Genomic DNA, 19,082 nt, shown 5'->3' with positions numbered 1-19,082 from the left:
ACCTTTTCGGATTCGGGGGATCAAACCATTTCTGTAACTTTCTAAAAAAAAACAACTGTCCAAGATTCACACCCACTTCACGCTGTGACTGTTAAGCTGTGTGGAGGTGAGACTTCTCTCTCAAGCTCTCAAGCTTTTTATGTGAATAATCGAGTCACAATGAATGTTTTGAAAAGACAGACTGTCTGAAAGTATTTGCAAGATCCCCCCCCTCCTCTCTATGACAGCTGGCTTTTCACTGCGTCTTCGAGTGTGGCTGTCCTGAACGACTATAAACACTTGATTTCCAACGTGGTCAGACAACAAAAATGTGTTCTGTTCAAGCTTCACCCTAACCTGACCCGGCAGATGTTTTATTACACAACGGCACCATCTGAGAAGGCGCTTTAAAAAAAATAAGAAGAACCATCTGTCACTCAAACTTTTACTGAAGCCAGTCGAAATCAGAATCAGCTTCATTGGCTTACAGGGAATTTGACTTTGTTTTCCAGTAACTCTCTAAACACAGTGCTTAAAACAAAATCAATCGGGAAAGATTGCTTTAGATAGTAATTGGAATGTTATTTCATTTACTGGATTAGCCAAAAACAAACACTCTCATCTCGTCATTGTACCTATAAATGGCATTGTCAGGATCCAGGATCCCTGTCTGACCCGTTGTGTGTTTCCCCTGATCTCCTCTCCTCATGTCTTCTGTCATTCCCCTGTTTGTTATTGTGTGCCATGTGCTCTGTGTTTGTCCTCTGCCTCCAGACACCTCCCATGGCCACACCCTTGATGGTGCACAGCTGAGGACACTCCAGCTGATCACCTCCTGCAGCCTGACACACCAGACTCAGGGCCCACTAATGAGTCTCCTGTCTCTATATAAACTCTGGTCCTGCAGTCTGGGGGTGTCAGGTCGTACAGTCTTTCACCCGCTTCAACCCCGTGGCATCCTCTGCCCTCCTTGTGTTCAACGGACTACACACGCCGTCAAGCTGCCAGCTCTCCGGTGTCGAGCCACGGGCTCCACACCTTCCTGTCTTTAGTCAGGCTAAATAAAACCTGTTTCCATTAACTTCTGTCTCCTGTGGTCTTGCGTTTGGGTCCTACCTATGAACTCCCGTGACAGTAAGATATGATATATCGATATAACAATATATAATTAAATATACCATGACAGGGGACTTTATCCATATTGCCACTCCTAAAATCGACTAATAACTTTACTGCTTTGTGGCTCCAAAACTCTGAGTTGCTTTTGTGCATTCTGGTATCCAATCAGATTAGCCTTTTTATTTTTTTGCAAAGTGATTAGCTGATCAAAAGATGCAGCCTGGTTTCCAGTCTACAGCAGATTACAGTATTCATCATGATATTGGCATCGTGTATATGCAACACTGATGGAATTTGCCAAAATGAGAGTCACAGAGAAAACGTTTTTTGTCAAAACAGCGAGCATGTACAGACACGTTCAGTGTCCATGCAGACACGGAGCCTCTCAAATGAGAAAAGCCTATTAAATCCACGCTTTGCGGGAATTGAACCATAATATGACACCTCTTATCCCCGGCTAAACAAGGACACACAGGTTTAGTCACCGAAGCACACGTGCACTGTATGTGTGATATTAATGTATCTATCAGGTTTTAATGAAAAGATAAACACGACAGGGGTTTAACAAGAGGCTTAATTTCACGAACAGATGAATGCACACCTGTTCCTTCAACATGTTGGGGGATGGATTAGTTTTAAATACATTCTATAGCTGATGTGGAGAAGTGAAGAGGGCTATTACAACAAGCTGCTCGAACTGCAAACCAGAAATAACATCTCAGGTGCAGCTGGTCTGCCACAGATTTCTCCTTCTGTCCAAGAAGTCCAATCAATCTGTGACTAATAACCGCGTAATTAATGCAAATAATTGTAGAGTTACGTATTTCTGCAGAGAAGTGAGTGGTCCTGGTACAACAGCTGTGTACAGCACTGAAAAATGACAGTGCCGGCATGAACAGCATGCAGATAAGTGCTGATACCATTCGTCAATCAACCGATATTGTGATAGCAAGTACATTTTTTTCTGCATTATAGCTTTCGTGAAAAAATGCCAAATGGTTGCCGGTAGCTGCTGTTTTATAGTGTTGATGGAAATATCTTGGGGTTCGGACTTTTGGTCAGAAAAAACAAGCAATTTGAAGGCATCATCTTGAAATTTCCAACAATTGCGAACATTTCTTTAAACAAATAAATGTTCATCTGTCAATAATGAAAATAATTTGACACTAATAAAAGTAAGCGTGAGTACGGCCTCTGTGGCAGCGTAGCAATGCAACACACAGAACTATTTACATACTGTATTTATGATATAATATCGTGAGAATGTCAACATGTCTGCATGTTATGTTGCCCATTCTCTCTCATTCATATTGCTGTTCTTATTTTACAAATGGAAAAAAATGATTGGTTGTTCAAATTAGTGGTCCCTCCCTGCACCATTTAATGCTTTCTAAATCATAACCCTTTGAAGTATAGCCAGCCTTTCCACTTCAAAATACTGCAGCATTCATACCAAAACAGCTGCTCTTCCAGAAGTGCTGTACTTTTAGCAAAGCTATTCTTTACAAGTGGTTCCTTCCTGCAGTTGTGCTGCAAAACTTCAATTATTTCAAACATGATGTGTGTAGCCAGACACTTGAAAGAGGTTAACAGCTTCCTTTTGATATCATGAAACAAACGCAAATTATTTATTTACAAAAAACAACAGCTTGCAATTGAAAGAATAGTTCAGCTGTTTAGGGTGCGCTTATTTGCTTTGTGTGTGGAGAGTAATATGAGAAGGTTAATCAGTCTTCAGAATTTGTTCAGCTTCTTTCAGCATAAAGATTGTGAATGGGGGAAACGGCAAGGATGAAATGAAAAAATACAACTTTTAACACCTAAAGTTCTCAAATTGACAATATATTTCTGTTCAGTCCGTGCACAAATAAAAATGTAATAACAACATTTGTATAATTTTTGTTTCGATCACAAGTTATGCGACAACAGCAGCTGGGCACATTATCCCGAAGACTTGGACTGAGCCAGGTTTGGCTCCATTGTGCCTGTACACAGAAGAGAACACAAACTGCTCACTGTCAATGGCAGCCAACAGCGTAGATATTAAGTACTGGCTGGATGTTCTTCAAGAAATAGCTCCAGCATGTAACGCTCACTGAAGCATTTAAATGTTGTTTCTACCTTTCTTCTTGTGTACAGATGAACGAAATGAGATAAAATGTGCTAATTAGTGAGCTTCAGAGGTGAATTTCCGTTTCTTCTGCTAATTCAGATGAAACACTTGACTCTTTGATTCTAGCTCCATACTTCACACACACACACACACACACACACACACACACACACACACACACACACACACACACACACACACACACACACACACACACACACACACACACACACACACACACACACACACACACACACACACACACACACACACACACACACACACACACACACACACACACACACACACACACACACACACACACACACACACACACACACACTGGTGGATATGTAATAGGCGGACTTTTTCGCCATACAGGCCCGGTTGTGGTTTGGATGGACTACCCTTTCCTGAGGTCCCACAGCTTTGGCAGTTCGGTTAAAACACTTCAAAAAATCTGAAAAAAATTCAGCTCACTTTAGATTTCAGATACAACCAAAACAACTTCAATACACAGCAACCTAATTCTATTGTGGTATAGGCAGACATTTCTATTTTTGACAAAAGTGTGACTTATGAGGACCAAAAAAACACTGTTGGGTCTTTAAAGGGACAATAAGCCCGCCCTCCTCATTAACATAAATACACACACCTGACAGGACACAGCATTACTGGAACAGTTAATTTAATATCAAAACTAATCTTAATAGATGACCAAATTGGAGGCATGCAAGTTGGCCACCTCCAGAGTGAGACAGTATGTGTATAGATAGATCTATCTATCTATCTAGAGAGAATCAGCGAGTGCCTGAACCTGGCTTCAATATCTGGCTTTCATTTAACATGAAAAAAAACAAGAGGTGGGGCGCTTTATCATTCAGTCAAGTTTATTAAGTTCAAACTCAGGCCACAGACTTAATTTTTTTGTAAACAACTCTTGACAAACCGAAGAGAACAAGAGAGAGCGACAGAGACAGAGAGAGAGAGACAGCGACAGAGAGAGAAAGAGAGACAGCGACAGAGAGAGAAAAAGAGACAGCGACAGAGAGAGAAAAAGAGAGAGAGACACAGACAGAGAGAGAGACACAGACAGAGAGAGACACAGACAGAGAGAGAGAGAGCGAGCGAGACAGAGCGAGAGAGAGCGAGAGCGAGACAGAGAGACAGAGAGAGAGCGAGCGAGAGAGACAGAGAGAGCGAGAGAGACAGAGAGAGCGACAGAGACACAGAGAGCGAGGGAGAGAGACAGAGCGAGAGAGAAAGAAAGAGAGAGAGACAGAGAAAGCGACAGAGACAGAGAGCGAGAAAGAAAGAGAGCGAGAAAGAAAGAGAGAACGAGAGAGAACACATGAACATTAACTTTCCTGCCAAAAAAAACAAAATAACAAAAAAGGATATTTGTTTACAGCTTCTGTGACTGTCTTTTTTCAGCTGTTCCCCGATTCCGAACGAAGTCTCTGACATTTTGCACAGTTCTTTGTTCCAAGACTGGTCCTTCCACCAACTTGCAGTGACTGCATTCGTTCTTGGAGGCCAGGTGACCTTTACGAATGTGATTTTTGAAGTGCCGCATTACTGCTGCAACCTCAGCCTTGGACCACGCTTTCTTTGTCCCTCTTCTGGACCCAGCATCTTTTCCTGGAAGATATACAAAGTAGACAAGACGATCACACAAACAGAAAACAAAATGTATTGGCAAAATGAAGCAATCAAGTACGGACACTTAGGAATATGTTAAGCAGTAAAACTTACAACAAATTACTGTGATAACATCTTTAACATTTTAAAGTGGCTGAACCTTTTTATATTTCAATAGATAACTCATTACAGTGCATGAGGGAAACCATTTCTGTTGTTTTGGTTCTGTACTCTAACACACTAGATTGGAAATTAAAGAAAAAAAACAATGTTGAGTTAAAAGTCTCAGTGAAGCGTATTTACCTTCTATACTGTGACGCAATCTCCAATGAAACAGAATATTTGAGCTGTGTACAGTAACAAGTGGGATCAAATTCTTCACATTTGATTGGACAGCTAAAGAGTGGGCAGGCTTAGAGTTTAGCATGATATGGAGCTACAGAGGACTGTTGGCTTTACACACCTCACCAGTTGGTAGAGAGATGGAAGGGAAACCTTGCAGATTTTGAAACAGCACAGTATCACTACACCGTAGCCAGTACATGCAGATGACCGGTACCTAGAGCTCTCTGCTGAGCCACTGACAACGCAGACCGGCGGAAGTACATTTTCTTCCCACCGATATTCAAATGCACATCTCTTGTTGTCTGTCTCCACATTGTTACCAAGATCAACAAAAAGGTGATATCACTGGTGTGGCTACTTCGTGGCTCAAAGTTTTGTTTGATCGGATACATTTTGAAGACTTCAAACATTTGAAACTGTTTTGCTGAGAAAAGAAAGGGACTTTATGGGGATTTTGATGAAAGTTACCTGGATATTGATATTGTTTTACATATATTTGGCATAGAACAAGAAATAAATGAACAATCAACACTGGAACTTTAATTAAGATCCAATTCACAGTTAAAAAAATTATTGAATTAACATCCACATTGGATTAACAGTGGGAATTGGGCCTGAAAGTTCAATATTGACCTTGAAAATATTAGTCATAATCTTCAGACTATGGTCTGCTCTGGAAAAAGGCAAGCTGTGTTGATTTAGTGTCGGTGCTAGCACAGAGGGGAAAAGCAATGCCACTTCATCCAGCAAAATAAGTGCCAGCATTTCTGGTACTAATAGCTATTTACTACAACGTTTTGTACCTAACGGTTTGTGTCTGTCCTGAGACTGCAGATCGAAAGCAGCGGAATTTGGTAAAATGCATCGGTCTCCTTGGATGAGATTAATGTGTTTTGTACATGAATGATAATGGTTTGTTGCCGTGATAACTTCCTTCTCAAAATCCTTCCATAAAGTATTATTAGCCATTGTGAATGTTATGGCTTCTGATAAACCTTAAAACTATTATTAAAACCCGCTGAAAGCTATTTCCAAGAGTCGAGACAAAACAATAAAAAGTGAGTCAGTCGGTTACTGTATAAATATGTATGGACTACAACATATTTTAAATAGGATTAGTCAAGCCTGCAATTTTCTTACCAGACCAGGAGTCTCTGGTCACAGTGAAAATCAGGGTGAAACATTTAAATGGGTCCAATGAGTGTAGTAGACTCATTCGTATGTGTGCCTGAAACGGGTAGAATGAAATTCACTACGGTCATGTTATGTTTTAGTTTATAAATAATGATACATTTTTTAACAGATCTGGTATTAGTTATATTTACCACAATCTTCAATCCCATCTTCAATGAATTAAGGGATATAGATAGATAGAGATATATATATTCATACCACTTTTTAAAATATTTATTTTGCATTTTTCTTGAAAGTGAACTTTAGCGTGAACTACTTGGGCGCTCCTCACTCTTTTTAAATCGTATGTCTTCTCATTTTGCCTTTTCTTTCTTCTATACCTTGCATCAATGCCTTTTTGTGTCTAATGTAACTACTTTAAAAGGTGCTCTACCATCAAACTTGGCTTACCTTCAGAGAGAGGGGCGGTCTCAGTTACTGTGGACGACACTGTTCCTGCTAAACACACAATTTCACAATACTTTAGTTTCAAATTGAATTTAAAGAACATTTGGTGAACAGCGACAAGTATAAAGTGAGGGAACCTACCTGAATCTTCAAAGTCATGGACCTGCTCTGTGATTGTAGAGTCAGATGTAGCATCTACAGGCTCGCTAGTTCCAAACTCTGATGCTCTGCCTGCTGTGCCACAGTTATCGGATTCGCTCCCACTGTCCTCGTCTTCAGTGCCGCTGAATGCAATTTCATCTGGAAAATAGTATTAGTAGTTCTCGCATGAAAAGCTGCACATAAAAACAAATCAAAGTTGGAAATATTTTTGCTTATTATATGGCAGCATATATAAAATTTAAAACAGTATCAGGTGTGTTGTAAGTGTTAATTTCTTTACAAACCGTCCACTTCAATTTCATCCAGTGATTTTCCCTGCATGCTGGAAAGATTCCCTTTCTCCATCGATAAAAGCAGTTTGGAAATCTTGGCCAGTTGTGTTGTGGGAACTGATAATCTGTAGAAATCCCGGTGAACACGGATGTCGTGACCCATGAAATCTGCAACCTGATCAAGTTCATTGTTTTTCAAATTAAGGACTTGTGAGAGTGTGGCGACGTGTTTCCTGAGCTGTGTCGACCTGAGGTACTCGGGGTGCTTTGCTCCACACTCGCTTGCATAAACACGCAAACAGTCCTGTCCCCTGTAGTGGCTCATCGAGTTGGGTATCGCAAACAGGAAGACATTTGTGGCACAAACACCACAATCTGTTCTTTTACTGGTAAGGAGTGACAGAGCATCCATCATGCTTGGTGTGAGCAGAACTGCAACCTTTCTGCCCCTTTTTCCCATGATTTCGATTCGGCTGAAATAGTTGCACAGTCTCTGTTCAGTCTTCGACAACCCCATGGCAACATCTTCATGAAGCTTTGTATCGTCTCTTTCATGGAAACTTTTGAGGCGCATTTTTGAAACCTCCCCAGCACGTCTTCGATTGAACACAATGATTTGTGTAAGTGTACTCTTTGCAAGTTGAGCATAGTTCTGAGTACTGGTCTTCTCCTTCAAGTTGCAAAAGGCAGTTTCTGCAGACTTCTCGAGGTGCCGATGAAGGCTCTGAACATCTTCAGTGAAGGGTAATGTTGATGGCTTGTTATATTTTGCGTCACTCAGTGTGTTCAGGGCACTGTGAGACACCATCTCAGACCACTTGGTGGTGTACAGCTTCTTGAACATGTCAGTGGACTTGATCAGTTCTTCATCTTCTGCCATGAGGCCCCTACAATGAACAATGTCACAGATTTTCTGAAGTGCATGTCCCAATTTCAGCGCGAGGCTTGGTCTTGCGTATGAGTGTTTTTCTTCATCAAAACCTGAAACTTTCTTTACAGCTTGCACAACCCTCTGGAAGTTAGCAGGTTTAACAGCCTCCTCTAGGTTATGTACAGAGAAGTCTTCGCGCAGACATAGCAACAAACGCCCCACTTCACGGAGCTTTTGTCGTATGTACTCATACTTGGTAGGATCTTGTCCATGTTTGTTATAGAGTGACTGAGCTAAATTAATAATGGTGAGGTCATTTCGCACAACTGAGGCAACCGCATCCTGTTTCATGACACTAAGGATCCTCCACACTCCACTTGAGATCTGCTGACAGAGTGCAGATTCTTGAGCTTCAGCCAAAGCCAGTACTTTGGTTCTCCCAGGTTCTTCATCTTTGTTTTCTGGCTTAAAGGGACATCTGCGGGCATGTCTCCAAAGTTCCTTACGAATGTACATGCCTTGACAGTACATACAGTGAATAAACTTTCCAGCCAGTGCTTTAGCCTTTGGTTTTCTTTTCACTTTCAGTGGTCCTGTTCCATCTTGTAAAACTTTAGTGTTGTGTCTAAAATTTCCCTTATTCCTCATCTTTTCTACTAATATCTTGCGATCTTTTGAGTGCTCAGGGAGGGAAAATGCTTTTACAATTTCAGCATGTGTCTTGTGTGTTTTCAAATGGCGGGAAATTTTGCTTTGTGGCTTACCACAAACATAACAGTAATTCTTTTTGGTCATAGTCAGATGTGGTACTTGTTGTTCGTGAAGCGCAACTTCACACTTTTCCTTTGTTGAGTCTTTGGTAGGATTCAATGAATCAGATGTTTCAGCAGCATTGGCAACCATGTGATCTTCAAGAGGTGGGAAACCTTTTACTGAAGTGGACACAACTGGGACGCTCGTGTCTGACCCATAAGATGTTCCAACATCAGGTAGTACTGGTTTTACTTGAATCTGTTCGGCTTTCAACTGACTAGGCATAATGGGGATGCTTGCATCTGAATCATCATCTTCTGTTTCTGAGTCTGGTATGTATTCCTCATCGGACATGCACTTATCATCATCTGATATTTGATCCAGAAACTGGTAAGAAAACAAAGGATTTCACATGATGATGGACAGCTACAGACAGTTAAGAGTTCAGCAAACCATATGTGCTCTGTTTTCTGTGTCCAACTCACCTGTGATGAGTATTGGAAGTTATCATTTTTAATTCTTCTGAGGCAGGATTTATGCCAGACTCCTGAACAACCTGTAAGACATTTTGAATATACAGTACAAAGTTTCAATACCACATGTTTATTCAAAAAGTCTCCCTTTTAAAGAGATAATTGATGCCCATGTTTGCACTTGTAAGTGTAATAACAGGTGCATTGGAGAAAAACCTCTAGCATTAAAACATAACAAATCTTGTCAGTGCCAATGAAGCAAAATAAAACACCTTTAAGTAATCTGAATGATATCCCACACTCTTAACTACTTCAACTTCATCATAACACATGTTTACACATCCTACAATTTTGAGAACTAGTTGATATATTAGCCTATGTTGTGAACCAAGGATTATTTGTCATCAGTGTTTCATTGTTGAATGGTTTGTACATTAGAACAGCAAATATACCGACCCAATACCCTAAGACAAACTCTGTACCAATTCAATAAATATCTCACCTCTGCATTCATAGCCAATCCACTTGTAGGAGGATACAGGTCCCACACAATGAACACACTTGTCCAAGGAGGATATTGTTGCGCACACCAGGCGATGATTTTGACACTGTTAAAATTAAGTATAATTTATTTCTGACAGTTTTACATTGACATCTACTAAGTTGACTACATTTTCCAATTGACCTTCTGAATCAGAATTTTCTTTTAGGAACTGTAATTGTTCCATATACACCATATGAGGCAACTGCACTTACACACACTAATGAAACATGATTTCATGTTTTTCATAAATAATGTAATTAAACTTAAGTTTACCTTTTCAACCCTGTGGAGGGGATCAAGTTGTGGACATGTTTGAGTCAGGCCATCCTCAGAGGTCTCAATCTTGTCAGTCGCTTCACTCTCAGCAGTCTCAATCAGCTCACTCTCAGTTATCATCTGTAGCAGGCAAAAAAGGAGGACAATGAACAGAGAGAAACTGTAATGTACCATTACAGACACTATTTGGAGTTTTAATGAGAGAAACAATCCTACTGTTGCTAAAACTATGTTATGGACACCAAACATTTCCAGAGGCATTTCCTTATCAAGACCCTGAAAAAAAGGTCTTATCATATCTATATTTGTTGAAGACTGGGTGCTTCTTGTGTAACATTATGTGGAAGTTATGACTGTTTTTGCCTTCATAGTTCTTATATTAGCTGTGATTGATTAGTTAAACAGATATACATATCACATGCAGGTTGTGCAAATATTCTTAAAAAACAAAGTGCTTGACACACACACAAACAATACTGACTTACACTTGGACAAGCATTTAATGAGATGGCTGTCCCAATAAAACATACGACAGTCAGGCAGCTGCATACACACACAACCATCATATTGGTATATTTAGACAATATCTCATGTCCTCATATACCACCCGTCTCTATAAACCATGAGAGGAGACTACACACACACACACACACACCCACCCAACATATTGGTATATTTAGACAATATCTCATGTCCTCATATACCACCCGTCTCTATAAACCATGAGAGGAGACTACACACACACACACACACTAATGAAACATGATTTCATGTTTTTTCATAAATAATGTAATCAAACTTAAGTTTACCTTTTCAACCCTGTGGAGGGGATCAAGTTGTGGACATGTTTGAGTCAGGCCATCCTCAGAGGTCTCAATCTTGTCAGTCGCTTCACTCTCAGCAGTCTCAATCAGCTCACTCTCAGTTATCATCTGTAGCAGGCAAAAAAGGAGGACAATGAACAGAGAGAAACTGTAATGTACCATTACAGACACTATTTGGTGTTCAAAACATAGTTTTAGCAACAGTAGGATTGTTTCTCTCATTAAAACCCCAAACATTGTCAGAGGCATTCCCTTATCAAGACCCTGCAAAAAAGGTATATCTATATTTGTTGAAGACTGGGTGCTTCTTGTGTAACATTATGTGGAAGTTATGACTGTTTTTGCCTTCATAGTTCTTATATTAGCTGTGATTGATTAGTTAAACAGACATACATATTACATGCAGGTTGTGCAAATATTCTTAAAAAACAAAGTGCTTGACACACACACAAACAATACTGACTTACACTTGGACAAGCATTTAATGAGATGGCTGTCCCAATAAAACATACGACAGTCAGGCAGCTGCACACACACACAACCATCATATTGGTATATTTAGACAATATCTCATGTCCTCATATACCACCCGTCTCTATAAACCATGAGAGGAGACTACACACACACACACACACCCACCCAACATATTGGTATATTTAGACAATATCTCATGTCCTCATATACCACCCGTCTCTATAAACCATGAGAGGAGACTACACACACACACACTAATGAAACATGATTTCATGTTTTTTCATAAATAATGTAATTAAACTTAAGTTTACCTTTTCAACCCTGTGGAGGGGATCAAGTTGTGGACATGTTTGAGTCAGGCCATCCTCAGAGGTCTCAATCTTGTCAGTCGCTTCACTCTCAGCAGTCTCAATCAGCTCACTCTCAGTTATCATCTGTAGCAGGCAAAAAAGGAGGACAATGAACAGAGAGAAACTGTAATGTACCATTACAGACACTATTTGGAGTTTTAATGAGAGAAACAATCCTACTGTTGCTAAAACTATGTTATGGACACCAAACATTTCCAGAGGCATTTCCTTATCAAGACCCTGAAAAAAAGGTCTTATCATATCTATATTTGTTGAAGACTGGGTGCTTCTTGTGTAACATTATGTGGAAGTTATGACTGTTTTTGCCTTCATAGTTCTTATATTAGCTGTGATTGATTAGTTAAACAGATATACATATCACATGCAGGTTGTGCAAATATTCTTAAAAAACAAAGTGCTTGACACACACACAAACAATACTGACTTACACTTGGACAAGCATTTAATGAGATGGCTGTCCCAATAAAACATACGACAGTCAGGCAGCTGCATACACACACAACCATCATATTGGTATATTTAGACAATATCTCATGTCCTCATATACCACCCGTCTCTATAAACCATGAGAGGAGACTACACACACACACACACACACACACCCAACATATTGGTATATTTAGACAATATCTCATGTCCTCATATACCACCCGTCTCTATAAACCATAAGAGGAGACTACACACACACACACACACTAATGAAACATGATTTCATGTTTTTTCATAAATAATGTAATTAAACTTAAGTTTACCTTTTCAACCCTGTGGAGGGGATCAAGTTGTGGACATGTTTGAGTCAGGCCATCCTCAGAGGTCTCAACCTTGTCAGTCGCTTCACTCTCAGCAGTCTCAATCAGCTCACTCTCAGTTATCATCTGTAGCAGGCAAAAAAGGAGGACAATGAACAGAGAGAAACTGTAATGTACCATTACAGACACTATTTGGAGTTTTAATGAGAGAAACAATCCTACTGTTGCTAAAACTATGTTTTGGCCACCAAACATTTCCAGAGGCATTCCCTTATCAAGACCCTGAAAAAAAGGTCTTATCATATCTATATTTATTGAAGACTGGGTGCTTCTTGTGTAACATTATGTGAAAGTTATGACTGTTTTTGCCTTCATAGTTCTTATATGGGAAAAGTATAGATAAACTAAAGCAAGACAAGCTAACAAATGCTACAGAGAAGTGGATACAAACTGCAGGTTAGTGTTGTGGAAGATGTCGGTCTGAGGAATGTTCTCAAGGTGCGTTCGCGTCACGTTTGGTGTGAACGCAGCTTTAGGATCGCAACGAATGACGTCACGTATGAGCCTCAAGACGCACAGTCACAAGAAGAATGCACGAGTTGTGTTAAAGTAAAATTTGGACTACCTTGCATCTCCACGGCCAGTCTGAGTCACCATAATTATAGGTGATCTCCTCTCCTTGACTGATGTCTCGTGCTGCAAACAAACACAGATGGGGCTTCCCTTTGATGGTTACGTACTTCATCTTGCCATTAGGGTTTCGATTATCGTCGTTTACAAGCCTTCCAAGCGACCCATCCTCTTTTGCTGCATCAACACTACAAAAATACAAGTGAATATTAGTTTCACAACAGTAAATATATAAAATAAAGGCAATGTGTCATTTAATTTTGATTGGACTAAGCATTGACATAATACGCACCACCATAGTTTGCCATTAAAATGGAACTCAAACATGAAAACCTTAAGGCTGTTGTGGTAGATTCTCTGTCTCCGCTCACATTCTTGCTTGCTTATCAGTTCACCTCTATATTCTAAGAGAAATTCTCCCTTTTCAAATGGAGTACAGGTGAAGATGCCGCGACCTATTTCATACACAGAAAAATATCCGTCAAGTTTATTCATACTTAAATCATGATTACAAAATCAGAACATTCAACTTACCTTTGAAGGCATTGATGTATTTGACATCAAGTCCCACTTTGTCCGCTCCAGTGTCAGTGTAGAATTTTGCATCATCCTTTGGATTTATACGTCTTCGCCGTTGCATATTTTTTGCTGAAATTACCAAAGAAGATGGTTGTCAGGATTATCATCTTTATTTGTAGAACATGCATGTTCAGAAAACATTGTATAGCCATTTAAACCAGTAATATACTGGGATAAAGGTGAGGAAGGCCAGCAGCGTGCTGGGGTGTCCACTGGATACTGTGGAGGTGGTGGGAGACAGGAGGATGATGGCGAAGCTCTCATCCCTGATGAGCCACGCCTCCCACCCCATGCAGGACACTCTCGCAGCTCTGCACAGCTCCTTCAGTCTCCCCGCTGCTGTCAGGCTGCACAACAAACTGCTCTCGGTGGACCACTAACACACTGAACACGAACACTGAACACGAACACTTTAATTCATTCACCTGGTGCAATATCTTATCTAATCCGTGCAATATCCAATATGTTTAAGTATTTACCTGATCCGTCTGTATATTCTGTATATACTGGTATATTTAATACTCTTCTTTACCGTCTTATTTTATTACTGTTTTACTGTTTAGTTTATTATATTAATTGATTTGTATATTTTATTTTATTTACTTGTGAGCAATGCTGCTGTAATCCTGTAATTTCCCCACTGAGGGACGAATAAAGGATTATTTTATCTTAAAAAATATGAAGAAAATGCATAACTGCTCCATTCATATTTGTAATTGACACTGCTTCACTTTTTAAGAATATCATTAGACCATCTAAGATTAACTGTCCTCTCTGCAGGCACAGAGTAAACGCACTATCGCACTATTATCATATTGGATAACCCGGACCACCCTCTCCACCAGCTCCTGCAGGGACAGCGGAGCACTTTCTCCAACAGACTCATGCAGCTCCGCTGTCACAAGGACAGATTCAGAAAAACATTCATGCCCTCTGCCATTAGACTTTATAATAAAACACTCGCTCGCTAGCTCGCTAACACGCTAGTTTGCGCTCGTTCGCTAGCTCGTGCGTTGTCATTGTTAAGGCCAGTGTTGAGCCACATCGTGTGTCAGCTAATGTTCGCTACATCGTCTGTCAGCTAATGTTAGCTTGTTCGCTAATGCTAGCTAGCACACCACATGACTCAACTGCCCTTAAAAATCACAAAGCATGCCATCATATCTCACCTCACACTGTCTCATCTCCTCCAGTCTCACCTGTTGCGAGCTCCGTTTTATACATACAAATAAAAATGCTTACCTGGTGGTGGTGTCTAATCCTCCATGAGTCCATGCGTCTCTTCCATGCCTGTCTGTGATTAAAGGGCTCCTTGGACTTGATGTCCGTAACGTTACATCGCTCCGACGTCCCTCCCTCGCGGGAAAACCAGGACGTGACGTCCCTACGTCACTCCGACGTACCTCGACGTAAAACCAGCCCGCGAAATTTAACTTGTGTATCAAAATGTGTATGAAACTGCACCAGCATGGTCAAGCCGATAGCAGGCGCTGTTCTATACACAGGGATACACAGAAATCAGGTCAACTGGTAAAGGTGGACTTAAGAGAATGTATGTTATTTAGACACTTATAAGGCGTTTACACTCTTTGTTTTATGAGGATCAGAAATCAGGGCTGCTGGTAAAAAAGGACTTTCCACGAAAAAGAGATTGTATGTTATTTAGACACTTATAACGGAGTTTACACTCTTTGTTTTATGAGGACCTCAGCATGGTCCGCATATACCAACTAAGTTCTCATAATGCTGGTGTGTAATCAGGTGAACAGTCCAGCCATAACATATCCACAGACACACACACACACACACACACACACACACACACACACACACACACACACACACACACACAGGAATGAGTGGTATTAATCGTATCATCTAGTTCTTTGAAAGGAAGCAAATAAGCATATTTCACAAAATATCAAACCAATCCTGTCAGATACAACCACCACAGGCTTCATAATGACAAAGTAACAAAATATATTAAATATAATTATGAGTTAGCTTTGCATCTCTGGGTTCGAGCGGCTAGAGGGATGTGTAGTAGATTATAAGCCGTCATTAGGAGGAAACAGTGTCATTATACTATATGTTTGGACACAGTTATTGTTGCTTATTATAATACTGTTTGCAATATTTCCTTTTACCCTTAGTAACAGTCTATATATCCATTTTAAGGGAAATATACAGTTATTTACTTTAAAGGAAGTTTTCATCGTGTTTTTTTATATTGTTTTGCAATACCCTGTTTAAAGTGATCATACACCAATGCCGATACTGTATGCTAATAAAGGGGTGATGATAACACAGCTTAATGTATCAGCTGTTTGTCAGCTTTTCCTTTTTTACACTGCAAAAGACACACTAAGACATTAAAGAACAGTCTCTGAATGAATATCCTCCTCTGCCTTTTGAGAAATGATTCTTTCTTACAAACTCTAAAACTTAACCCTTAAGCCCTCACGGTATTATGACAGCCAGCATACATTTGTGTATTAATGAAGGTGGGAATGGATTCCTTCCTTGTGCTCTGCGGCAGTAATGCCTTCCTGTTGTGGCTCTAGATTTTCTGTATTACTTCCTGCATGATTTAACGTGATCCTTTCAGCAGCCAGTGATGCCTCTCCTGCATTTTAAGTAATTGTAAAGCTCAGCTGTAGATCACAACGGTAATGAGCTCGCATCAGAACGCTGCGTTGTTCTCACTCACGCAAATGGGCGCCATCATCGCCGTGATTACCGTTAAATGTTGATCATTGAATCGAGCCCTGCTGTCGCTGCTTGTGTCCCGCTCCCATCCTGACACCAGAGGTGGACGTGCACCCGGCAAAGCAGCTCTGCACAAACAAGCCACAGCAATCAATAGAAACACATAACGGCGGTGTTCTTCCGTAGCCTCTATCTATTGCTACTAAGCACCGGGCAGCTAAATAACCTTCCAGCGGGCCCAGGCAGGCGAGACAGATGACTTTCCTAAATGAGGCTTCTGCTGACGCTGGGCCTTAAATCAATGGCGGTGGCAGGCGCTGAAATGAAGCCCCTGAAGCGTGTGCTCACAGTTTCCGTTGAGAGAGTTGGAAGCTATACCTCCCCACATATATTAATATTTTATCAATGGCTCATTCGCTCATTCCAGTGAGAGAATTTAGTTGCTCTGGGCAAAATTATGATCAAACCCTGACCAGCTTCTTTGTGATCGATCGTGTCGTGCTTGCCGGACCTGCTTTGAGACACTGTAAACTGTACTTTTCGGTTGTTTTTGCATCCCTTGAAATAAAAACTTAGTGACTTTGTTTCATAGCACATGCTAATAATTTGTATTGTTTGTCCGATGGTAGATCAGTTTGTAAAGTCTTCATGCATGAATACACACACGTAGCATGGTACAAAAATATTTATATTAGAAGTTACGAAAGAGAAATATATATTTTAACACAAAAAGAGAAACAGATTTGTATAAAACAAACCAAAAAATAAGAAGAACGAATCCAGATAGAGAGACGAGACAGAGTTACAAAGGATACTCGCATTAAAATATGTTTCCTGCCTCTTGCCTCCATGTTTTGTCTCTCCCCATTTCTTTTGACAAATCTTATCAATGTGCTGAAAGCAACCACAGCATCCATGAATGCACTATTTTCACATTTATTTTTTCACAATTTCTCAATTCAAATTAGGCAAGTATACCTCGTCTATCCAAACTGTGGCTGTAGGAAAGTCCTTAGAAAATAAATAAAAAAACATGATGTACATATGCAGCACTCTGAAGTTTGTTTGAGCATATGTTTCTATAATTACTGCCCTAGTCAACACATTGTTTGTCAACAATTTGTAACCATTGGATGTTTCGCATGCTGAGATAGACCGAGGCCCTAACCTGCTGTGTAAGGGCTTTTATTGAGATGCAAATGTTGTCTGTGGGATTTTAGCTCAGAGTCAGTGATTCATTGTGCATCCCTGGCTTCCTGGTGCTCTGCAAATGTACGATGTTATTTGTGATTCAAATAGATCCACCAGGGCACTGAGTACATGCAAGCTTTTTTGTGCATCTTTGATCTCAAACTTTGAGAGGAATATCTGGAGCTTTTCCGTACCTGACAAAACAGTTTAAAGTGGCAATTCTCTCAAGTATAATTCATTCACTCCGTTAATGGCGAGTTATAAAATCTAATTTGAAATAAAGAAAATAATGGGCAATTTGAAAAATGATCATAAATATATGATGGAGAATTTTCCAAATAGAGAAAGTGATGGTGTGCTAATAATATGAAAGCAATTTCCTTTGACAGGCTGCAAATGACTTTGAGGTAATGATATCTGAGATGGATTTGAATGTATTTCTTCTGTCCATTTAGGGTGGTGTCTTTCTTCCAGTCATTACAAAACCAAATATACAAGAGCAAAAGTGTAAGGAATGGATTAAACAGCGTGGGTGTCTGCTCAAACAGAAGTTGTGTACATTAGCATGTCTATTGTTAGCAGCTAGGAAACTTACTACCAGTCGTGACCTATAGTGTTACCTCCAAGGCTCTGGAGCACTTCTCTGTGCGGTTAAATGTTACATTTAAAAAGCTCTGTTCACAATCGAACATCCATTAGGGAGTAGTTTGCTGGTTCTGGATGCTACCACAGTAGCATCCAGTGTCCTTGTGTTTACACTCCATGGAACCGGGGTCTGGGATAGTGTTAAAACAAAAACAGTGGATAGTTCTCATTCTAAAAGTTTATTTCTGAAAGGCTATCATACTGTTTTAAAATGTGAAGTATAACGCATAAAACAACTTATCTCTTGCATGTCCAAGTATATAAATAAAGCTTTCAGACCGATTTACGTTAGAGTCAAATTAAATGACCTGGTGAGGACTGGGAACTGTTAGCTTTAGCCTCCGTCTTTTAGCCTAATGACATGCGTCTGGCCATCACGTATAGATGTAAGACTGCTTCTACAGGCTCCTGGTTTAAAAAGAGTGAGTTGTGAACATCAAAAAGTCAGACACAAACGGTGTTTTCAACCAACACATGGCGCTAACATTCGTTTCATGAGCTAGCTACAGCTGATCAGTTAACAATTCAGCAAAATCAATGGTCACTGCAAGTGTGAAGGCTGATTTTGTCTGACTCTGGCATCATAGACACAATATTTCATGAAGGACTAACACTTTGTGGGAGGGCCTGAGAATGCTCAGTTATATTTACAGTTCAGGTCTCTGGATCCCCGGTGAGGGCCAACTCAGAAGACAAGATTAAAGTCAAACTTGAATAAAGCAGAAGTCCAGAGGCTTTTGCTCTAAATTCAGGGAGCATCGGTACGTTATTCCCCTAAAGA

The 19,082-nt window shown here is 40.2% G+C and overlaps 1 protein-coding gene and 1 long non-coding RNA gene across 3 annotated transcripts; both read right to left on the bottom strand.

Moving 5' to 3' along the window:
* Positions 1-4,123: 4,123 nt before the first annotated feature.
* Positions 4,124-11,061, bottom strand: LOC306785042 (uncharacterized protein; the record flags this gene model as incomplete). Its single annotated transcript, XM_079279268.1, has 8 exons — positions 4,124-4,852; positions 6,782-6,829; positions 6,920-7,078; positions 7,225-9,223; positions 9,322-9,392; positions 9,812-9,917; positions 10,127-10,249; positions 10,939-11,061. 8 exons carry the CDS (start codon positions 11,059-11,061, stop codon positions 4,617-4,619), a joined length of 2,865 nt encoding a protein of 954 aa, XP_079135394.1. The 3' UTR covers positions 4,124-4,616.
* Positions 11,062-12,876: 1,815 nt separating this feature from the next.
* LOC306784066 lies at positions 12,877-15,404 on the bottom strand. Of its 2 annotated transcripts, XR_013772342.1 has the most exons (4): positions 14,999-15,404; positions 13,712-13,825; positions 13,470-13,632; positions 12,877-13,365 (listed from the first exon to the last, which is right to left on the bottom strand). It is a non-coding gene; the product is annotated as an uncharacterized lncRNA (long non-coding RNA). The 2 variants fall into 2 exon arrangements; XR_013772343.1 differs by lacking the exon at positions 14,999-15,404 and having other exon boundaries at positions 13,712-14,016.
* Positions 15,405-19,082: the final 3,678 nt, after the last annotated feature.

Source organism: Melanostigma gelatinosum (genome assembly GCF_949748355.1).
Source record: "Melanostigma gelatinosum genome assembly, chromosome: 11".
NCBI lineage: Eukaryota > Metazoa > Chordata > Actinopteri > Perciformes > Zoarcidae > Melanostigma > Melanostigma gelatinosum.
The sequence above is the reverse complement of the archived record's forward strand: the minus strand, read 5'-3'. Positions and strand labels throughout refer to the sequence as shown.